This window comes from Labrus bergylta, chromosome 11 (genome assembly GCF_963930695.1).
Source record: "Labrus bergylta chromosome 11, fLabBer1.1, whole genome shotgun sequence".
NCBI lineage: Eukaryota > Metazoa > Chordata > Actinopteri > Labriformes > Labridae > Labrus > Labrus bergylta.
The window spans coordinates 30,010,055-30,033,735 of NC_089205.1; the positions used below are offsets into that span (position 1 = coordinate 30,010,055).

The following is a 23,681-nucleotide window of genomic DNA, read 5'->3' on the forward strand; positions in this document are numbered from 1 at the left end:
CCTCCAGGTGGACCAGGGATGCCAATAGAGTCTCCTATATCACCTTTATGAAATGTTTAGAACATGTTGTAAAACAATCTTTGTTTGTATTCAATTAAACCTGCTGAGTGTTGGTGGTTGGTAAGATCAGAGCAAGTGGTTACCTTTAGGTCCAGTACATCCTTGAGCACCGGGTTCTCCAGGTTTCCCCGGACATCCTGAGTCACCCTGCAACCACAAACACGAACAGATCATCATTTTTAGACATGTTTCCTGCTTGACTCATTAGGACTCCTCCAAATCCTACAAGCATTGACTTGTCTTGATGCTGAAAGAATTTACTAAATCATCCCTACCTGACTTGACTCGTCCTTGTTTGTCACAACTTTTTTGACTTGACTGGACTCAATTTGACTGGACTCAACTTGACTGGACTCAACTTGACTGGACTCAACTTGACTGGACTCAATCTGTCTTGACTCCAACTGTTTTGACTCAGTTTGACTTGATAAAGCTAAGCCTGCTGTCTCCACTGAAATGTGCGTTTTATCTCGACTTGGCAGAACCAGATCTGACTTGACTAGATTAAACTCATCATAATCCCCAACCTCGTGGCTTGTTGTGCATCACAGGAGGCAACATGACTTGACACAATTTGACCTGTAATGTATTAACGCTGATTATAAAGCACCCTTCATCTTACTGAATCTCCTGTCTGTCCTGGAAAGCCAATGAGGCCTCGAGGTCCTGGACGTCCAGGTGGTCCTGGGGGCCCTGGTATGCCACAGGGTCCAGAGGGTCCTTGAAGACCAATTATACCGGGGGGTCCATTGATGCCTGGATACCCAGGCTTACCAATTGTTCCTCGTGCACCTTTATTTCCTGTTGAGACCGAGACTACTGGTCAAATTTATGGACATGAAAAAGTCCCAACTCACAAGTGGGTGAAAAAAATCAGATTTAAATGGTGCAGGTCCTGACTGATTGGAACCTGCAAGCCTGTGTGTACCTGGTTTTATATTTTGTCAAAGCATCTTTGGGTTCCTAGAAAAGCGCTATAAAAAATCTATATATTATTATTATTTCTCAACTCCACCTAAACCCAGACATCTCAACCTAATCCCATCAACTCTGCTCGGTTTGAGTTGTCCTCAACACAACACCCCCACTTATCTTGACATAACCTTGAATGGCACGACTAGCCTGTCCTGACTGACTCTTCTTGACTCGACTTTTTCAGATTGGTCCTCTTTTGACAAGACATGACTCATCCTAAATCAACAAGACTTGACCTGACTGTACATGTCTCAACGTCACTCATCACCACTCAACACATTTAAATTGAACTGGACCTGACTTAACTCGCTTCATTTTCACAGGACTGTACCTTTCTTGACACGGCATGATTCAACCTGAAGACACCTCGACATGGCTTTCCCTGATTGAGCCAGATTGCACTCAACTTAACTTGACTCAAACTAACTCTTCTCTTGTTGGATACTGGGACCACTCTCAACTCGGCAACACTGGACTGAACCAGACTAAACATGTCTTGAATTTACCTGCCCTGATTCAACTTGTCTCAACGCAACCCAGCTCAGCTTCCCCAACCTGACTTGAGCTGATTCATGAACCTGATCATGGTTTTACGGTACAGCATGTAGGACAAGAGGTGTTTCCAGTTTTCACAGAGCACCTGAACGCAGCAATGAACCTCCAACCTAAAGACATCATGACCCTGCCACTTCCTGTGTTGTGTCATGCCTTTACAAAGGTCTCGATGGTAACAGTTCTTACCTCTTGGTCCAGGAAAGCCGTAGATGCCAGGGGGTCCTAGTTTCCCTTGCTCTCCTTTGATGGAAACAACATTGGTGTCTCCTAGAGGCCCTGTAGCCCCTTTACAGCCTGCAGAGGGGCACAAAGGGTGTGAATTTTAAGGATTTTTAGGTGAGATCTGAATGTGGTTTAATCCAAACTGTTTTTATAACAGCCAAAAATGTTTAAATATTTCTAAAACAGTTATAAAAAAAAAATCAGATTCACCTCGACTCATTCATTACATTTTGGGGTTATTTTCTCAGTACTATGTTGTGATGAACTTTCACTCAGTGCTTACCTTAGCATAGGCAATTTCTAAGAAACTGGTGTGTGAATATGACCACAGTGAAACATCATAATGGATAATGATATCGTGCCTTTTGAAAGGGCGTTGTCACAGAAATGGCGGCTATGGGGGGCAGGGATCCTTGTTGGACGACAGTCAGTGGGGATGGGCGAGCTAAGCTTAACTTTCTCACCAAACGCCCAGTTTTTACCTTTCTCTCCTTTCGGGCCTTCACATCCTTGAGCTCCACCTCGACCATCAAACCCTCTGGACCCCCTCCTCCCTGGGGCTCCAGTGGCCCCAGGCTGTCCAGGGGACCCTGGCACTCCCTCTTGGCTCTGAGGCCCAATCAGGCCTGAAAATACAATGAGTATTTCTGTGATGTCTTTAGGGAACTCTCAAGCACAGGTGTGTTGGTGGTGGGAGCTTACCTTTCTGACCCCGAGGACCAGGCAGTCCTGAATCTCCATTTACTCCAGTGGGGCCCTGGAGCCCCGGGTAACCTGGGAAACCAGAAGAGCCTGGTTTTCCCTCGGAGCCCTTAGGGCCAAAACCTGGAGGGCCATCCTCTCCAATGTCTCCTTTCTCCCCAATACATCCTGAAAAGAAAAAGAGCACATTGTCAGAATTTTTATTGGCAGGCTGTGTTTAGATATAATAATTTAATGGAAAACTATAGAAAACAAGTATAGAGCCAGTATTTACCTGGTGGGCCAATCGGCCCCTGGGGGCCAAAAAGCCCCTTGGGACCTGATTTTCCAGCATCACAACTATCAGAGGGGGGACCCCGGGGGCCCGTTATACCAAGGGCCCCATCCTGTCCTCTTTGGCCTTCTGCTCCAGGGCTCCCATACAGACCAAGGGCCCCTGGTTAAACACGAGAGGTAGGAATTAATTGTGCAGATTTTCTGCTTCACTTGAAAGAATGAAGTGAGGGCGGAGCCTGAATGTGAGTCATATCTCAAGTCCAGTATTTTACCTTGTACGCCATCATTCCCTGGAGGACCAGGTACACCTTTAGGACCCTGAGAGCCCCATGGTCCAGGGAAGCCGATAGGTCCTGATGGCCCTACATTGGAGTCTCCTTCAAGGCCCTGGAGTCCAGGAGAGCCTTGAAGTCCTGGAGAGCCTGGTGAACACACAGGAAAACAGACTGTAATCACATGTGAGTTCTCACGTTTTTATGTAAGCCTACATCACGGATACTTTCAAATGTCGAGCAAATCTTTCCAAAACGTAACCTAATAAACCTTTGAAATTTGAATCAGACAACTATAGAACAACTGACTTTGGAGAAATAAACTTGCTGCAAAGTGTATTTTGATTTGAGTAAAAATGTTTCTGAACTGGGACAAAAAAGTGGCCATGGCCAACTAACCCTTCTACAAGAGAAAATGGAGAGATGTCTTCAGTTATTCATTTCTATTGTCTCTACATGGGTCCACTAGCCATGCTGTGGTAGCATTATGGGAAAACCCTAGAAGGCAAACATTTCTTCTTCTTGTCAGTGGTGGGCAGCAAACAACTTTTAATTAAATACTGCCACCTTTTTTTAAGTAACAGGTTTTGTTCTCTTGGCAACTTATCAATCAAAATAGAGGTGCAGTAATGAGTAATCACCCTCTTATTTAAATATGGTCAAGTGGCTCCGTTAACCAAAACATTCAGGGCAAAAATTCCTTCTCGAGGCGTCAAAACAGTCGCACACCAGCTATTGGGTGTAGTTCCAGTAGAAAGTGCCAAACAAGGCAGCTATTGGTTTGTGTTTAGGAAAACAAAGAAATGTCATTGGTGTGTTGTTGGTGTGCAATGAAAACCGGTGGAAGTGGCAATTTCTGATTTTTAAACGACCCTGACAGGCAAGTGACTGTACCTGGATCTCCACTATAACTGAAGCCTTCAGGTCCTTCATCCCCAGTATCTCCAACAAAACCTGGCTGTCCTGCAGGAGCAACACAGGGAACATTTTAAGACAAGTTAATATGTCATTAAATTTAACGGACAGGTGTAACAGGTGGGCTTTGGTACCTTGTCGTCCAGGTGGTCCAAGAAGTCCAGATTGACCTTTGTCTCCTTTCAGTCCATCAGGTCCAGTGAGGCCTGGAAAACCTGGAGCCCCCAGGAGTCCTGTGAAACCTGAAAAGAAAGAAAGGTAAACATTGAATCAGACAGACAGGTTCGACAAATAGGTGGATTATGATTTATTTATTTATACCTCTATTTCCCTTTTTTCCTCTCTCTCCAGGAGGTCCTGGGTTTCTGGGCACACAGGGCAGAGTGTCACCTGCAGGAAGAAGAGGGAAACAGGAGGGAGAGGGGGGCATACCGAAGGGGGAGGGGTCATACAGGAAGAGGAGGGGTCATACAGGAAGAGGAGGAGTCATTTGCCTTCATCAGATTTTTGTGTTGTTAACTTCAGCGTGATTTCTACCTTTAACTCCTTTTGGCCCTGGAAAGCCAAGTTGTCCTGGAGGTCCCATGTTTCCAGGGGCCCCTCTTTGTCCTATGGCCCCAATAACACTTGTCCCCACAGGGCCTGATGGTCCTGCTAACCCCTTTTGCCCGGGGAACCCTGGGAACCCGCTGTCTCCAGGAGAACTGGGGAAACTTGGACCCTGAAAAAAATATCAGAAAACTGAATAAGAAGTATTGAAGAGACGATTTAGAGTATTGTCTTCTCTCACTGAGGCCCCCGGTATGGAAAGAAAAGGAATGTAAATGGAACGAAGAGAGAATGATATCAGAAACATGTTATTAAGGCTAAATAAAACTCCAAAACGAAAGTAACGGAGGGTAATGTAACATTATGTAACGTTAATGTAATGTAACACTGTTATTATTCCCTGTTACTTCTTTTGGGAGCTCTTAATTGCCATAATTACGGTGGCCGGTAGGGGTCAAAGGCTCAGCAACTGATGAAACGATACATAATGCCTTGGAAGAACTGAAAAGGTTGTACAATGTTTCCATGAATTCTCTGTCAGGCATCTGGTGCTTTGGATTAAAAACTTCAGCAGAATTTTAGTTAAACCTCTTTGGTGGAAATCAATCCACTGTATGTTCCTCTAAGGATTAGGAACACGTTTCAGAAATTACTGAACATGGATCTAATTAGGATTTTTAAAACAAAGGGATAAAGTGCTCTGCTGGGAAAGGTTCAAAGTTTATCATCTTATATTTCCTTAGACCTGATTGGTCCTTTAGCTCTCCTGTTCCCTCCTCTGTGCTGAGTTTTATTTTTTAGAAACTCTCTGAGATTCTTAATCAGACCTCTCTATCCTAGACACACCCTCTCTGACTCAGCTTCCATTTTGCAGCAGGGTGACTCACCGGGGGACCAGAGTTCCCAGGGGCCCCGGGGAGCCCATCAAGTCCTCTTCTCCCTGAGAATTCTTGTCTTCCTGGAGGTCCTTGCTGGCCTCTGTTTCCTTTCTCACCTGGAGACAAAAGTCCATCAACATCTCCATCAGTTTTTATAAAGGTGATTAAAGAACAATACAGATGTAAAACTCACAAACATTAGATACATTTATTGGTTCATCAGGAAACTGGAAACACCACCTCATGTAACTAAATACATACAAAGATGTAAAAAGTTAAGTTTGTTTACACCAACTCAACAAACTGTTCGTCAAAACACAGGAACCTAAACATCAGCACATATCAACTTAGGGGCTGTACTGTATGTGTGCAAGTTCAAGAGAACAGTTTAACAGTAAAGTTCACCTTTTATATCCACCACATTATAATCTCCCCTCTGTCCTTTAAACCCTTTGACACCTGGAAATCCAGCAAGACCCTGAAATCAATCAATCAGTCAGTCAGTCAATCGATCAATCAATCAAGTTGTTGAATTAACCTCTGACACTTTGTCTGGCAGCTCACCTGTTCGCCACGCTCTCCGGTGTCTCCAGGTAAACCTTTCTCCCCCCTAAACCCTGGGACCCCTGTGGCTCCTGGAAACCCTGGAGACCCAGCATCACCCACAGGTCCTGGGGGGCCCCTGATTTCAGCAGGGGGGCCACAAGAACAATCGCCACGACTACCTGAAACATAAACAGATTCATAAAAAGTTATATAAAAACCTTTTTTTCTAGTAAACTGATGAAGGGGAAAACACAGGACCAGTTGTGTTTGATAAAATCGTTGATTGATAACATGAATGGACCAATCACTGGTACAGGTTTTTAACCATGCACCTTTTTGATAATCAAAAAAGGTAAAGGTATAGAGAATGGAAAGCACAACGGAAAAGATCAGTCTCTTAAGTCTAGATTTAGGACAGCAGGGAGGCCTGAGTCACTAGTGATGTTTAACACACAGGCTCTCAGTGCACATGTTTAGGTTTTTCTCTTTGCAAGGGTTAAGTTTAGCTAGGAATATTCCGACATTCAGTCCTTGGAATTATTTGGCAGTTTCCCAAGGTTGAGAGTTTTTCAAAGATAAATTTGAATGTCAAAAAGTATACTAGTGTGTCGTCTGCATAAAAGTTATACAAAATGCATTTAAATGTCATCATTAAGGGACTAACAAGAGAATGTAGAGGAAAAAAGAAAAGGACCAAAGACTAAACCCTGTGGTGCACCTGTGGCTATCTTGTTCATCAACGGTTTCTGACAATAATGTTTTGACATTTTTAAGATCAGCCACAACATTAAATGTCAAGTAAACATAATTTCAATCTTTCATTAGTCCACAAAAAAATATATAAATCTGACATTTAAGACTTTAATTAAGACACTGACCTTTGAAAGCTGGAAAACCTTGAGCCCCAGGAGGACCCTGTTCACCTGACTCTCCAGACTCTCCAGTGGCCCCAGAAAGACAGTATCTACCTGGAGAGGAAAACAGGAATTCATCAAGAGGCAACATGAAAATCTTTGAGTGATTATTTGTATTCAAACCCAAAATAAATCAAATAATATAGATGATAAATTATACAGGTGTGCCTGTTGGCAGGACAGGTATAAAATCACAGGTGTAACACAAACATGAAATGTTTTTTCTTTTTGTACCTGGAATTCCTGGTTCTCCTTTCAGTCCTAGGGGTCCAGGGCGTCCTGGTTTTCCGGGTTCACCAGGTGTGGGTCCTTTATACACCTCACCTGGATCCCCTCTGTCCCCTTTGGATCCCAGAACACCTACCTGACCTACAGACCCAGCTGATCCTGAAGAAAAACCACCAGGGCACTTAATTTATTGTCACACAACCTTCATCCTTCATAAACACAGGTTGGTTCTATTTTGTGTCTGTGTTTGTTTATTCTCTCATGATACCTGTGATGTTCTTGTTCCTGTTCGGAATTTTAACTAGGCGTGGGACAAAATATCAATACGGCATTATACTGTTGCCCAGACTCGTGTAATACAATGATAACATTGCTGGTTCCAAGCATCAATATTTTGTCATATTTTGTCAGGGGTTCGATTCCCAGCTCTTAATGCCGACTAGCTCGTGGGCTACAGCTACTCACCAGGTATGGACCTGCCAGGGGCTCCTCGGGGGCCGTGCATTCCCATTAGCCCCATATCTCCTGGGGGGCCTCTGAGTCCCAGGGCACCAGGGTCTCCAATGTCACCTGGAAGATAGAAGAGTGAGCTGGCATCATAGCAGAGTGTTGACATCATACCAAGCAGTCAATGTTTTGTGATCACCAATCAGCTGTTCTGTGAGTATCGATATCTACCTGTTAAGATGACGTCCACAACCGTAGGGAGGCCTTTTGGACCTTGATCTCCCATCATGCCCTGGGGACAGACATCAAACAGAACAATTGAAGACTGTACAGACAGAGACATTGGTCGCGTCTAGATACTTCATGTTGGGATTCTTTTGATGTGATTTGTCAGCACAGTACTGATGATGTCGCACAGGAGAAACATAACACATACAAACAACACACATACCTTTAGACCCTCTCGGCCAATCAGACCTGGCAGACCTGGACTTCCTTGTATCCCCTGAAGAAAAGAAACATGCAAATGATTTAAGGAATGTTTAAAATATAAACATAATGGTAAAAATGTTGGTTCGTTTGACCAGTTGAAATGTATTGCAATTTGTCACTGTCATCCAGCCTGTACATACAACTCACCATGACTCCTCTCACCCCGATCCTACCTGGGATACCAGAAAATCCCTGGAACACACACACACACACAAATAATACACAGACTGATATTTTATGATACCTACCAATGAAGTATAAGAGCAACAAATAATAAATCTCTGTGAACTTATTTGAGTCTCCTCAAATGTCCTTTCTGCAATTCATTGAATCAAAGATACATGTTTAACACCCAGGGTCAATTCATCTTTTTTTTCTGCTTATAGGAACATTTTAGTCAGTAAATCACACAAATAAAAATTCAATACTGATCAATAATGTAAAGGTGGTTCCTCACCCTCGGTCCAGGAAATCCCACAATCCCTTTCTCTCCTTTGATCCCATGGAGAGAAGCTGTACCCTGAAACAAAAATCCCAACTTCTCATCAGTTCCAAGTTCTTTAGGTCGAATATCCAAAATAAACAGAACGGGATCAATAGAACTCTTCACTCTGTGGGGCAACGTTGTGACTGTAAAAATCTGCAGATTCCACAGGTACATCTGAACGTTCTTTAGACAAGCAGTTCGATCAGTCGTGTTGGGAGAACTCTAATTCAAGAACAACCCTGTGGAACCCTTGGTCTGATAGTCCTTTTTAAGGGTAGTCTGTCCACAGTAGAATTATGTGCTTAATAGGGTCTCGTGTAGTTGAACCTCTCTTTAGTGGAACTCTGTGTTTAGGAGGTCCCTATGTTCAGGGAACGCTGTGTTTGGTTGTTCACTAGAACCCTTAGTTTGGTTAACCTCAGCTCAGCAGGATTTCATGGCCATGAGAACTTCCTTGGGAAGGGTAGAATGCTGTGTTGAGGAGAAACTCATGTTCAGCCAGATGTACAGAGATTAGATATCTGAACCTACCGGCACTCCAGGAATTCCACAGACTCCTTTAATACCTCGAGAACCCTGGAGAACCAACAGAACCAAGCATTACAATCAAGAGCAAGCAGCATTAAAACAGACATAACTCCAGATAAACACATTCCAATTCAAGAACTGTTTCAATACAGCAGAAGAACCCGTCAAAAAGCACAGCATTAGAACCAACTGAACACAATAGTAAAGCCAATTGAACTCAACATTAGAACCAACAGAACCAGTAGAAACCCAGTAGAGCCACTGATTTATAAAAGTAACTGTAGAACAAGGACAAAAATAAACTTTAGGAAGAAGATTTCCAGTAGAACAAGGTAGAAAATAAAGCCTTGATCTGATTGGCTTTAACATACTTAAGCCCCACCCACCTTTTCTCCCTTGATGTAAAGGTCTTCTGGAAGGTCGACATATTCGTATGGTCCTGGAGGCCCTTGGGGGCCCTGATCCCCCTGTGGACAGCACAAAGAATTTCAGTAACTCTACTGTAATGCACTTAACATTAATATGACTGAGCTGCAGTAACTAACACCACACTGTTAGTAACAGTACAACTAGGACCTGCAGATACTGCCTCTTGGGTTCTACCTCCTGATGGGTTTTACCTCCCATTGGGTTCTGCCCTCTGATGGGTTCTCCCTCCTGATGGGCCCTACTTCCTTTATGGTTCTAGCTCCATATTGGTACTACCTCGTGATGGGTTTGACCTCATATTGTGTTCTCACTCCTGATGGGTTCTACCTCCTCATCGGTTCTATCCCCTGACAGGTTCTACCTCCTACTGGGTTATCCCTCCTGATGGGTTCTCCCTCTTATTGGGTTCTCCATCCTAAAGGGTTCTCCCTCCTGATGGGCCCTACTTCCTTTAGGGTTCTACCTCCATATTGGTTCTACCTTCTGATGGGTTTGACTCATTGGGTTCTCCCTCCTGATGGGTTCTACCTCCTTTAGGGTTCTCCTTCCTGATGTGTTCTAGCTCCTTTAGGGTTCTCCTTCCTGATGTGTTCTAGCTCCTTTAGGGTTCTCCTTCCTGATGTGTTCTACCTCCTTTAGGGTTCTCCCTCCTTTAGGGTTCTACCTCCTTTGGGGTTCTCCCTCCTGATGTGTTCTACCTCCTTTAGGGTTCTCCCTCTCGATGGGTCCCCTGATTACTCTTGTAAGAGCTCCTGTGCAGTACAGAGCAGCAGGACTGCAGGCTGAGTAGTGATGGTTACATTTCGATAAATCCTCTCAGTACACTTTAAAGCCTCCTGACAGTTGTGAGTATGACCTCGTCCCCTCAGTGATGTCACTGCAGCTGTGTTTCTTCAGGTAACAGAGGGAAAACACCTGCAGTGATGTCATTGAGGAGGCGCGGTCAGAAGGAAACATTTTCAATCTGAACAGGTGTACCTCTTCTCCTTTCTGTCCCGGCAAAGATCGACCCTTTTCTCCCTGAAACACAAATGTATTTTTAATGACTAACCCGTTCACTGGCTGGTCAGTAGTAGAACAGACTCAACATGGAGTTTAATCTCTGATTTTAACATTCAATAAACTTCATGTGACACTTACAGGTGGACCTCTGAAGCCAGGCAGACCTGGGAGACCCTGTAGATATGCAAACATTATGAGAATGAGAACAATTACCAGAGTTATATATACTGAATTTCATACAAAGAATAAAACATTAATTAGTGAATATGTTACTTCAAAATAAAACACAATAGAAAGTAGATATTCCATTAAAAATAAGATAAAATTAAATATTTATCAACTTTGACTCACATTTGTCCCGTCCAGTCCTGGAGGACCCTCAGCCCCTGATGGACCAGGGAGACCCAGTTCACCCTGCAGACAGAACCACGGACAGAAATAATGAACATTAAACAAACAAATTACTGTTTGGCAAGTCTCCTCTCGTTGCTAGCTCCACTAACGTAAACGCAACTAACCAAGCAAATAAACATGTTAGAGAGGAGCACCCAGCTAGCTGCAGGAAAGCAACAGTGCTGATGAAAACTTCATTGGTAAGTTGTTTCATCATTATTTGAGATTAGATGCTGGTCTTTTGTTTGTGGCTGCATGTGTTGTACACTGCCGTGTCTGCTTGGTTATCGTACTGTATGAACGGCAGGCCATTGCTGTCACACTGTTTACACAGTTTGTTGTCGTGCGTGGGTTGATAATGTGTGGTTTTATGGGTTGATAATGTGTGGTTTAATGGGTTGATAATGTGTGGTTTAATGGGTTGATAATGTGTGGTTTTATGGGTTGATAATGTGTGGTTTTATGGGTTGATAATGTGTGGTTTTATTGTATTATCTGTGTGGCTGGATGAGCGTCCATCTTCACTGAATGTTAAACTGTAGTTGCCTTCTGTCTTTGGTTTCCCGTCCGGTTAATGAAGTCTGCTTTACTTGTTTAATCGGTGGAATATGCGCACAGACATATCAGCACTTGTTCTGTTTAAACATCAGCAGGTCACTCACTGATAAGTCCCTGTCACTGTAATAACACCCTTTGTAATCTGCAGAGGCATTTCTCTTCGTCCCGCCCCGTCTTGTATCGCCATACAGCCGATACTGTACCATAAATGATATACTATATTACTATATAGGCTACAGCATGTGCGATATAGTCTATAGACAGTTTAAGGGCCCACTATTGGTCCCCGCCCCCTCTGCAATGAGCCATAGGCTCCGCGCCTGGTAGAAAGCATCAGAAAAAACTAAAGATTAAGTCCATTGTAGTATCAGTCAGTTCTTGATCGATTCTCGACCTTTCTGCAGCTGGTAATGTAAATTTGAATGTTGGTGTTCTCACCTGCAGACCAGGTGGTCCCGCAGTCCCCACGTCTCCCTGTCGAACACAAACATTACTTCTTCTCATGTTACACACCGACACTTCTATTGGCATCACTTGATGAATATGATTTAAAAAATGAAAACAACTAAGAACAGAAACACAATTATTTTGCATTTGATCTGTGACTTTTCTTTTTTAATTGTTTAATCAGAATCAGAAAATATCCTAAGGCATGACAGATCTGTTGGCTTTCCTCATGAAACAGGTGTACTCACAGGTATTCCAGGGTAGTCTATGAAGTAGACCGCTGGATCTCCAGGAAATCCCTTCAATCCTGAAAAACCCTGCAGGATAAAGCAGCGTTGCTATGGTGATTAACACATTAACCCCTTACATATACTGCAACACAGTGTGTATTATAACATGCACTGAAGCAACAAGCAAAATGCTTCTTTGTTTATGGAGGGTTTCTTGTTGTCAAGGCAACACATTTTGGAGTTTTAAAAATTATTTCAAAAATGTAATTAACTACCTAATAGTGACATTTAAAAATAGAATATTTTCTCTATGCTGCTTAAACTCATTACTAGTGTTGTAGTCAAGACCACACTACCCCAGACAAAGGCAGGCCCAAGACCGGAGTGCTCCAACCCCGAGCCAACACCAAGACATTTACTATTTGAGTCCGAGTCAAGACCAAAATAATACCAGGACATTTAGGGATCGAGACCGAGTCAAGGACCAAGACCAAGGCAGGGCAAGATCGAGACAAGACCAAGACATTGACAGATCAAGACTGAGTCAAGACCAAGACCAAGACCAAGACCAAGACCAAGACCAAGACCAGGACTAAGGCAGGGCAAGGTCGAGTCATGACCAAGACATTGACAGATCGAGACTGAGTCAGGACCAAGACCAAAGCAGGAAAAGACTGATAAATTAACAAGACATTAAAGGATCAAGACCATAAATATCAATCAAAAGTAATTCCAAGATTGAAAAAATAATTCTCTTTGTTTCAAAATGTTTGCAGGTGCCTCTCCTCCTGTCGTCTCTATCCACCCCTGCTTCTGTGCAGGGTTTGTGTCCCTCACTTCGACCACAACACCGGCAAAGGTTATGAGCGTATGATTCATTACGCAAATCCATCAGAGTAACTGACCGGTACTCCCTCAGGTCCATACACTCCAGGAAATCCAGGTTCTCCTCTCTCTCCTCTGGTTCCGTTACATCCATCCAGACCTGGAAACCCAGGACCTCCAGCGGGACCAGGGTGACCCTAAAAAAAAAAAACACATGTTCAACAGATGCTTCCAACACAATCAGAAGAGCTGAGAGGGGGGGGGGGGCTCCTTACCGGGAGTCCTTCTGAACCAGGAAATCCAGGAACACCGACACTCCCCTGAAAAAACAAACAACAAGCAGAAATTATCCAAGACGCACCTATCATCAGTTGAAGTGTTTAAAATAGAACTGTAATTTTAAAACTGGAACCATGATCTTTGAAACAGAACCAGTATTTTAAAACAGAACCATAATGTGTAGAGTAGAACGGTCTTGTTTAGAACAGAATCATGTTTATTTACCAAGTCTCCCTTTGGTCCTGCAGGTCCACTCGGCCCCTCGTTCCCCCTGTGGCCTTTCTCTCCTGGTGGCCCTTGAGGGCCCGGAAAGCCTGGAGGCCCCTGAGGGCCCTGCCGGCCCAGAGGACCTGGAGAACCCTGCACAACATATAAATAACAGAACACTGTAGAAAAGATGTAGCTGTTGATAAAAAGCAGAAACTGGTTAATCTCGTAATTGATTAAAAAAACTAAACAGAACAAACATTGGAAGAACCTCCTAGAACCCGATATAACATAACCTTGTAGAACAGAAACTTACTTAAAGGCAGGGGAACGGGCTAGAACCTGTTAGAACATATTGGAATATAAATGCAGCTTTTTAAAGACTTTCCAAACATCCATTGAAACCTGATAGAACCTTTTAGAAATTCTGGTAGAACCTGGCAGAACCTGATTCTGCATGTGATAAGGTAGAGTGGGATAGATATGATAGAGCCCTGATAAAGATGAACCAATAAAACATCCAACTCCAGGGATTAGACGGATCCGCAGGAGCTCTGAAAACCTCAGAGGAACAAATCTGTTGGTTGGTTTTGGTGTTAACGTCTCAAATTGTATCAATGTTTTAAAAAACCACAACCATAAAAAGATTAGAACTTCAAACTGCCGCCTCCCTTTATCTGGAGACAAAGTTGTTCTTACTGCTGCTGCTGCTATAAAGTCTGACGCCTGTAGGGGGCGCCAACAAACAGACTGTCAGTCTAGCTCAGACAGTTGACACAGAAGGTACTGTAGAAGAGGTTCTGATTTGTAATGTAGGCATGTGACCACAGGAGGGCAGTGTGACACAACAACATCTTCACAAACACCCTTTCAATCACAACAAAAAGGACATTTAAAAGAAAACTACATAAAAACGGAAATAGTTAAAGTATTACAAACTTTGTGATTTGGGCAATAAAAATAAAATAGGAATTCAAAAAAATGTACAGCTCATATTATCTATTATTTTACAACACATACAAATATCAACTTTTAATTAATACTACTTTTATTGTATTTAGATGCTTAAGATGATACATTTAGTTCACGAAATATAGCTTTCTTAGACTTCAGTCAATTTCATTTAATTTTGATATTCTAAATAGATTTTTTTTTTTTATATAAAGTGACGTTTCCAGAGTCTTTAACCTAAAACTAATTTTAAGCGTCTACATGTTGCAGTACACCTAAATCGACAGGTTGAAATGTTTCACAAGAAATATGTCGATGTGTATTGCAAAATGTTAATCACAAGAAGAAAGTTATATATCACAGCTATTATCCAAACAGGAATCCAATATATACCTAAATGAATCCTTAGAAATCAAACTTGATGTCTACAGGTTGTATCATTTATACAGATGAAGACATTTAAGTGTGTATTCATGTCTTTCTTTAAAGCTTTTCATAAGGGACGCCTGTAGCTGTTGTATAACTGATCATAAGAAATATAAAATAATAATATAAAACAATCATATCAAGACAAAAGGTTGTTATATGAATACTACAATTCACTTAACAGACGCTTTTATCCAAAGCGACGTACATCAGAGAATGATGAATACTAATTAAAGCATATATTAATTAAGTGTATACATGTTCGTTCATAGTTTTTATGAAGGCTGTGATTTGATCTTGTAAAGCTCCATTAAAACACTTTGGTAACTCTTGTTATTAAAGTCACAATCAAGTGGTAACCTCAAGTGCTGAAGTGCAAAAAAAACAAATAGGTCTGATTAGCTCATGTGTTGATCGATATCCACTGTAATGGGAGGGGGAGGCCTAGCTTTCAGTCAACCTATCAACAGGTTAAGAGCTGGAGTTGAGGCGGGTTTTATACCTTTTGACAAACCGTTACAACGCGCCCACCTGTCAATCAGGTCAGCTACACACCGATCAATGAATAACCCGTATCGTTGTTTTTTATGATTGAAAAGAACATGTGCACTCAGTAGAGATCCATGTGTTCATTGTAGTGGGTTAGATCTGACTGTATAGTGGGGAACATATTCTGAGTTACAAAGACTTAGGAGTTATTTGTACGTTACTCAGACAAGAAGTTTTGTGCTGAGCGCCTAATAATGAATAGTAAGCAGATAGTACGCTACTAATCAACATGCTAATAAGAAACGTATTAATGGTGAATATTGTGACCTTACTTTAAAATGTTTTGTCTAATTATTCTTTAAATGTGTGATCATATATCACAGAATATAATTGGGCAGCTTGTTTTGTGTTATCACTCTTATACTGACTTTCTGCTGCTCTCAGTGTGTGAATCAGTGATGTGAAGTGTGAGTGTGTGTGTGAGCATACGTTAGTGTCAGTGTGTGTAGCTGTGTGTGATGTGTATTGAGTGTGTGTGTGATGAGATGTGACAGCTGTGATCTCTGTTAGTCCTCTCTCTGTCCTTCTTTCTCTGAAACCTGTGAACTGTGAAATCACTGAGACAGACGCCTTCCCACAATCCCCTCTGCCTGTCTGCTGCCCCCAGCTGTACAAACACACACACACACATACACACACACACACACACACACACACACACACACACACACACACACACACACACACACACACACACACACACACACACACACACACACACACTAACCAAGATACACACAGAAACACACATGGCAAAACAGTCTGCATAGGTAGATGATGTTGATGTTGTTTACTTGATCAGCTGATTGAATCGATAGCAGAGAGTCATGTGATGTTTATGAGCCGTTTGATTGGCTCCTGACTTAAATGGGTCTAACCACTACACAAATGTAGACCGCACAGACTGTAGACAGGAACATCTGGACTGTATAGTGGATTATGAACAGAACAATAAGGGCACAATTAAGACCAACGACTAAAACATCTGGCTGGCATACACCTGGACTTTGGACAGAAACATCTGGACAACAGTGTAGACTGAAACATATGAACCTAACATCTGGACCACAATGAGGTTACGGACTAAAAATTCTCGACCTCAAAATGACAGTCAGAATGATCTGGACCTGGGATAGAAACATCTGGACAAAATTGTAGGGTACTGTGGAGAGAAATACTGGACAATATTCGGATGGTCCACTATTACACCTTGCCTGAAGGTAGACAACAACATCTGGACAACACTGTGGACAGAAACATCTGGAATAGAATTAGGACAGTCAGCAGCACATCTGGGCTACACTGGGACTTTCTGAATAACATCAGAAAGTAGACAGGAACATCTGTGACTGTGCGGGAAACATCTGGACCAAATTAGAATGGTCGACTTACACATCTGGACCACACTAAGACAACTAAACTTGAATAATAACATCTGGACACTTTGGACCAAAGCATCTGGGCTAAAGCACTTTGGACCACACTGAGACTCAGGACTCAAAATGTATGACCCCTTTAACTACGGACAGATCATGTTGCCCTAATTCTGATAGTTCACTGTCACATCTGGCCTACACTGGACCACATCTATGTAGAAAACATCTGGACAACACTTGACTCTGGACAGACACATCGGGACCAAATTAGGAACATCAGCTGGCCTACGCTGTGACTTCGTCTGGACCATCTGAGACTGTGTACAAAAACATCTGGACCATTCTGGCTGTAGACAGTTATACCCAGACCATGAAGTTACTGTGGACAAAAACATCTGGATCTATTAGGATAGCCAACTAAAACATCTGGACAACACTGAGACTGAGGACTCAAAAATCATGACCCGTTAAACTACAGCAGATCATGTGGAGCTAATAGTATGGTTGACTGACACATCTGGCCTACACTGGAACTTTGGACTGACACCTATGAACCACATTGTAAAATAATCATCTGGACAGTAGTTAGCACAACTGTCCTACACTGCAACTTCTGGATCAACCAAGACTGTGGACAAAAACATCTGGACCATTGAGGCTGTAGACAGGAATACCTGGACCACAAAGTCACTTTGGACAAAAACATCTGGATCTACTAGGATAGTTTACTAACACACACAAGGACGACATTGTCAGCAACAACATCTGAACAAAATCCTAGTGTTAGGACAAACATCTGGACCATGAAGTGACTTTGGACAGATACATCTGGACAACATTGTGGGCTAAAACATCAGGACCTTATGACAGCAGAAAGGAACATCTAGACCACAATGTGGCTGAGGATTAAAAACATCTGGACCTATTAGAATCTGGATACAGACGACACTGTAAAAGGAAAACACCTGGAGGACACTTGACTGTGAACAGAAACATCTGGCCTACACTGTGACTGTGTATAGGAACATGTTAACACGATGTTATTAGTGAGAAGTGATATCACAAAAGACATCACCTTCTGTACTTTCAATCACTGGATCATTTTGTCTTTGTCTGTTTACGTTATCCTTAAGATGTTTCTGGAAACAGAAGCTCAGAGTTGAAGGAGGGAGAGAAGTGACGCTGTGACATCACGCTGCTGTGTTTGTATGTGCGCGTGTTTGTGTGTGTGTTTTTGTTCGTAAGGTGAACAGCTGCTAAATGAACGCCAACACATTCCTAAAAAACACTCCAGCTCGTTATCACACAGTTTGTGTGTGTTTTAGTGTGTGGGTCTGCGCTGTGTATTTTGTGTGCGGTTTGGGGCAATGAATGTGTCAATGGTCTGCTAACAGAATAAACTGTCTGCATCTGTGATGATGTCATGGTGCAGGACAGGCTCCGATTGGCTGCTGTATTTTGAGTCGGCGGAGTCTCACCCTCGCTCCTTTGGCTGGGAAACACTGACAGGTTGAGCAGTCCAGACCAGCGCAAGGTTCCATCTCGTCACCCTGGAAACCAAAAGAGCAAATAAATGTCAAAACAAGAACTCGTTATGACATCGTACCATCCACATGGCGTTCAACACGATGACGTAGCAAAAACACATGACATGAGTTTAAGTCATATCTATATTGATCCATTAGAGGAGGTCTTTCATTTGACATACAACACCACATCCTTATGATAACAACTTGACATCAGTGAGACCTCATCATGACACCGTTTCTAGAAGTAGAGTTTAATGAACTTACCAGTTGAGGGAGGGGGCTAGAGTTGGGGATGAGGCGGGATTTGGGGGTTTGATCTATGGTTATTCAATACTGGCAATACATGTGTGCTGGGGACTTAATGGCTGGCTCTTCCAACGGGGTAAGGGGTCTGGATAAGTTTAAGGGATGGGGTTCAGGTTGAGGTTCGGTTCATGATAAAACCACAAGCCACCATCCACAGCTATTGCCCAGAGGTAGTGCCATAGTTCCTTAGGTAAGACTTAGGGTTAGGGGTGGTGGCAGTTGCCTACATTTAAGCGGTCCCAGGTGAGGCAGTGAACAGAGGTAGTTCCCTGCATAAGCAGTTGCTTATTTCTAAGACACCGAGCTGATTGGTTCAGCCCCTGACTGCTTCCTCAAGTTTCACTCAAACCACAGCTCAGTCAAAAGGAATAACAGTCAGCTGCCCCGCCCCCTCTCCAGTCCCCCGCTGGCCTAGCCTCACGCGCTAACCTTATCTTTTTGTAATACAACACAGGCATTGGCTTTACGTCATCATGAAGCATTTCTCAGTTTACAGGAAATGTGGGTTAGGAATCAGCACTAGAGAGAACACCATAGAGAACATGACTGAAACTTTACTGACTTTGTGGCTTATTCTGAGTTGTTTTTGTCAGATACAGCCCCCCAACACTCCTGGATTTCTACATCATGCAATGCAGCCATCCATCATATGTCATGTACAAATTGTACCCACGCTTTTGCTCCTGCAAGAAGGGCCAAGGAAGACCAACTTTAGTCAACAGTGAGAGGCTCTGAATCTCATTGGGGGTTATTGGAGTTCACCATCAGGTATACATGGCCTGTAGACTTATATCTTATGGGGGTAACTTTGGGATTCTGGGTCCGTCACTATTAATCACTAAGGCAATGTCAAAACCACTGTGTATTCTCTCTAAAACAGCATCTTGCTCAGTTTATGAATATAATGAGTTGATTTTTATGATGCAGACACAGATTGGTGCTTGCTGATTGGGTTGTCTTATCAGTCATCTCTTTCCTGATTTGTATCTCCCCAGTCCTGTGGAACCTTTTCTGGAAGAAAAACGACATCACCCTCACCTTGATCAGATATCTCAACATGAATAACTCACTAAAAGTATGTTTCGTCTGTGCCAGTTGCTATTGTGAGATTGACTTCTGCATTTTACAGAGCTGCTACTGCCTACATCTGCAAAATGATATTATACAAGTGCACCCACGCCCTGCAGTGTGTTCAGCCATTCATGGACCGCCGTCGTTTTATTTGACAGAACCTTTAAGTGTTTACATGAGCCAGTGCATCCTGGATTTATGAAAATGATCATTCCATATGTATTTCTTTAGCATGAAGGGAACAAACGGTGCAACAACGCTCATCCGTATTGACTCTTGGCTTATTAAAATAGATTAAGAGTACAGAAGTTTAGACGGACAGAAAACAAAGTGATTTTCATTTGGCGTTTGGTGCACTTTGGCTGTTGGATTGTTTGGGTTTAATTTGTGTTGGTTAAACACAACATCACCAGAGCAGGGTTAATCTCCCTCCTTCTCCATGAACTGTGGACTCAAGAACTGGATCACCTTTCCTGCTGCTTCCAGCTACTTCAGACGGACCAGGTCCCAGTTTGATGACCTGTTGGCTAGGACCAGGACCAGGTCCCAGTTTGATGACCTGTTGGCTAGGATCAGGACCAGGTCCCAGTTTGATGACCTGTTAGCTAGGATCAGTACCAGGTCCCAGTTTGATGACCTGTTGGCTAGGATCAGTACCAGGTCCCAGTTTGATGACCTGTTAACTAGGATCAGTACCAGGTCCCAGTTTGATGACCTGTTGGCTAGGACCAGGACCAGGTCCCAGTTTGATGACCTGTTAGCTAGGATCAGTACCAGGTCCCAGTTTGATGACCTGTTGGCTAGGATCAGTACCAGGACCCAGTTTGATGACCTGTTGGCTAGGATCAGTACCAGGTCCCAGTTTGATCACCTGTTGGCTAGGATCAGTACCAGGTCCCAGTTTGATGACCTGTTTGCTAGGATCAGTACCAGGTCCCAGTTTGATCACGTATTGGCTAGGATCAGTACCAGGTCCAAGTTTAGGATCAGTACCAGGTCCCAGTTTAGCATCAGTACCAGGTCCCAGTTTGATCACCTGTTGGCTAGGATCAGTACCAGGTCTCAGTTTAGGATCAGTACCAGGTCCTAGTTTAATGTGCCAGGGTGATTCTGATGGAGACCAACTACCAGCGTTCTGTTTCCACTTTGGATCTCCACTACGTGACAGTTCCACCACTAACCATCACAGCTGAGCTGATATCTTGCAGACTTCAACGGTTTAATCCCAAAATAAACCGGTTTAGTTGAGATTGTTTTGCGATCAGCAGTTTATAAAGATTAGTCATGATAGAGATTTGTAAGAGGACAAAACAAGCCTTTTCAAGCTAGTCTACGAGAGGAGACAAGAACAGAACTTTTAAATGCTTGTTCTTTTTTTTCATAGCGTTTGGATTAACAATTTTGGACGCCTCATCAGGATTTAAGGAGCCGATAAAGTATGGGATCTTCATGAACACAATCTGAAGGAGATTAGGGAGATGGTAGAAATTAAGCTGGGGTAAAAGAGCTACCCTGCTAAGACTGCTGTCATCATGAACCTGACCCGAGTGTATGAATGGATGGATGGATGTTCAGACTGCAGCAGGGTGAGTTCCTTGTTTCCTGGTGAATTTTCCCCTGCAGAGTCCGTTTTGTTTTTTATGGTGTTCAGACAGTGAGGAATGTAAAGACACTGTCTGAACAGACAGACAAGCATCTTTGAGATTCTCAGACAGTTGACTACCAGTGTGTGTGTATGTGTGTTTATCAGATAACGTCAGTGACAATTTTGCTCCATTTTTTCTGACCTACACACTCTTTGAATAGTCTGAATGAGCACAGATGTGCAGCAGCTTCTGTTCATCAGATAGGAATCAAACCATGAGAGCTTTAAACTCACTTCAATACAAAACGCTGCAGCTGAGGCCAGACACGTTTTCATGTGTGCGCACAGCTCGTGTTCTTATATGTTCATGTATAATATAACTAGTGGTGACCCTAAATGGTCGAGTATTCATCATTCGTTGGAAAGAGGCTCATTATTCTGCCAATCTCACAGTTAAACACCTTCTTATAAAAGAAGGATCCTTCAATCCCAGCTATATGGAGGTGCTGACCGTAGACTGTAAATAATAGTGGACAAAGTCACCAGTAACGTCACCCATCTGGTTCTGGAGGAGCCATTGGAGTCCCATCGATGGCGGTCTCCATGCTGGAAATGCTGTCTCAGTCTAACTTTCAGTCAACCTAACGACAGGCTGAGAGCTGGAGCTGAGGCAGGTTTTAAACCTCCTGACAAACCGTTACATCGCTAACCTAATTTTCAGAGGTTGATTTTAAAAAAAATATTTACATATCTATATATTTTTGCCTTTATTATATAGCACGGCTGAAGAGAGACAGGAAATGTTGGGAGGAGAGAGCGTGCATGACATGCATCAAAGGGCCGAGGTCGGATTTCAACCCACGGCCGCTGAGATCAGGACAAGGCCTCTGTACATGGGGCATGCTTCATAACCGCTAGGCTACCCGCAGCCCCTAGGTTTAAGTTTTGTGCAAAGGTCGTAATTAACCGTTTTTCATACCTCATCGCTCTTTTAAAATACTTTGGGATCTAAATAGCAATAGTACTTGAAAGATGATTTTGAAATTTCTACTGTAGATTTCTTTAACCAAGCTGTAACTTCTATCACATAAGTCTTTGGTGCCTGATCAAAGTGCGTCCACTCAAAGTTGTTGTTCTTGTCCCTGACAGGCTCAGGTTGTTATTCTAAGTGTGTGACAACTTTACAGAAAGGATCCCGACAGAGAGAGACCTTTTGGTTACAGAGGATGATGATTTTCTGAAACTAGAAACAACTGTTACAGCATTCTCTACAAACACACCACATTCCTAAAAACAGGCATTTCAAATTGTTGTCGGTGTCCAAGGTATAGAGAAAAACTCAAAGTTTGAGGCAGCGGTAGACCAGCAACTCCCGTTTTCTGCTAGTTTAATAATGTTTTTATTAATGGAGTCTTGTGTCTTTGAGTGATGTTACAGCTGTTTCCAGCAAAAATAAAAATAACCTATTCCTAAAAATGTGACAATAATTGGTCAAGAGGGGTATGGTTACCATTACAAAAAACAAGTCAAACCATAATATTAAAAACAGCTGATCTAGGCTGCGTTTAACCTGCAACTCCTGTGTTTTGTGAGGCAGAATTACTATTGTTTTTTAATGGAGTTTGGTGACTTTCAAGAGAGTGATGTAACGACTGTTTAAAGTACAGAAAGTCACATTACTCTCCATTAAACAGTCTTCTTTTAGTCTTCTTTGTAGGGATTCTTTCTGTAATGTTGTCAGGCACTTCTACAATCTGAACTTTTAGTGGACCACTTTGAACAGGCCTGTTTGTCCCCAAAGATTACATTGCAGTGTGCAACCTGCACAAACAATCTACCGAGGTAATTCAAAAACCAGTGATCCAAAGCCCGGAATAACCCCTGGAAAATGGGATGAGTTCTTGGATCACTTTGTCAAAAGTGACAAAGACCTATCTGCTTCAATAAAGTAGCTATTGTTAGTAAAATACATTAGTTCACATAAATTCATCTGGAACATGATGCTTGTTGTGGATGAAGAGGTGTTTGAGCTGAAGATGCTGTTAGGGAACGTCAGATTAAACAGTGGGTACCACTCTTACAGAGGTGCCAGCACTGACAGTCCCGCTTCATGTGTCCCACCCCGAGTGTCCCCGTTGATGTACTGAGATTGTTTTTATTTCTCTGTGGGCCCCAGACGGAGAGTTTCCCAGCATGCAGCAGTGTTTGTGTAGCAGCCACATTCCTGCAGCGTTGTGTAAACCAGGTTACCAGTCAGGCGTGGCTATCAGCGGCAGGAATGTGGCTATCGCTCTATCTGCTGTCACGACTTTGTTCTGAAAGTCTGTAATCTCACCATCCTCCCTCCATCAGTCGGCCATTTATCCGCCATCAGCGCTCTATCTGCTGTACCCGTTTGCACTCACACCATCCTCCTGCAACCTCCATCACTCCTACACTTACATCCTCACTCCAGCTCCCATAACTTCTTTT

At 42.9% G+C, this 23,681-nt stretch overlaps 1 protein-coding gene across 1 annotated transcript in view; it reads right to left on the reverse strand.

The window, feature by feature from the left end:
* Positions 1 to 23,681, reverse strand: part of col4a4 (collagen, type IV, alpha 4) — a 41,504-nt gene that overhangs the window by 9,710 nt on the left and 8,113 nt on the right. The window contains exons 4-36 of the mRNA XM_065959916.1: positions 18,197 to 18,268; positions 13,435 to 13,569; positions 13,206 to 13,250; positions 13,011 to 13,127; positions 12,124 to 12,192; positions 11,867 to 11,902; positions 10,829 to 10,891; positions 10,616 to 10,651; positions 10,454 to 10,495; positions 9,433 to 9,513; positions 9,050 to 9,094; positions 8,489 to 8,551; positions 8,179 to 8,223; positions 7,991 to 8,044; positions 7,771 to 7,831; positions 7,558 to 7,662; positions 7,099 to 7,251; positions 6,829 to 6,918; positions 5,969 to 6,129; positions 5,810 to 5,882; positions 5,414 to 5,520; positions 4,515 to 4,698; positions 4,299 to 4,367; positions 4,112 to 4,219; positions 3,957 to 4,025; positions 3,063 to 3,212; positions 2,789 to 2,950; positions 2,515 to 2,682; positions 2,295 to 2,438; positions 1,777 to 1,884; positions 683 to 861; positions 144 to 207; positions 1 to 43 (exon numbers count right to left, since the gene is read on the reverse strand). The exon at positions 1 to 43 is cut by the window's left edge and continues 32 nt beyond it. Coding sequence (XP_065815988.1) covers positions 1 to 43; positions 144 to 207; positions 683 to 861; positions 1,777 to 1,884; positions 2,295 to 2,438; positions 2,515 to 2,682; positions 2,789 to 2,950; positions 3,063 to 3,212; positions 3,957 to 4,025; positions 4,112 to 4,219; positions 4,299 to 4,367; positions 4,515 to 4,698; positions 5,414 to 5,520; positions 5,810 to 5,882; positions 5,969 to 6,129; positions 6,829 to 6,918; positions 7,099 to 7,251; positions 7,558 to 7,662; positions 7,771 to 7,831; positions 7,991 to 8,044; positions 8,179 to 8,223; positions 8,489 to 8,551; positions 9,050 to 9,094; positions 9,433 to 9,513; positions 10,454 to 10,495; positions 10,616 to 10,651; positions 10,829 to 10,891; positions 11,867 to 11,902; positions 12,124 to 12,192; positions 13,011 to 13,127; positions 13,206 to 13,250; positions 13,435 to 13,569; positions 18,197 to 18,268 — 3,101 coding nt within the window. The remainder of the gene's footprint in view (positions 44 to 143; positions 208 to 682; positions 862 to 1,776; positions 1,885 to 2,294; positions 2,439 to 2,514; positions 2,683 to 2,788; positions 2,951 to 3,062; positions 3,213 to 3,956; positions 4,026 to 4,111; positions 4,220 to 4,298; positions 4,368 to 4,514; positions 4,699 to 5,413; positions 5,521 to 5,809; positions 5,883 to 5,968; positions 6,130 to 6,828; positions 6,919 to 7,098; positions 7,252 to 7,557; positions 7,663 to 7,770; positions 7,832 to 7,990; positions 8,045 to 8,178; positions 8,224 to 8,488; positions 8,552 to 9,049; positions 9,095 to 9,432; positions 9,514 to 10,453; positions 10,496 to 10,615; positions 10,652 to 10,828; positions 10,892 to 11,866; positions 11,903 to 12,123; positions 12,193 to 13,010; positions 13,128 to 13,205; positions 13,251 to 13,434; positions 13,570 to 18,196; positions 18,269 to 23,681) is intronic.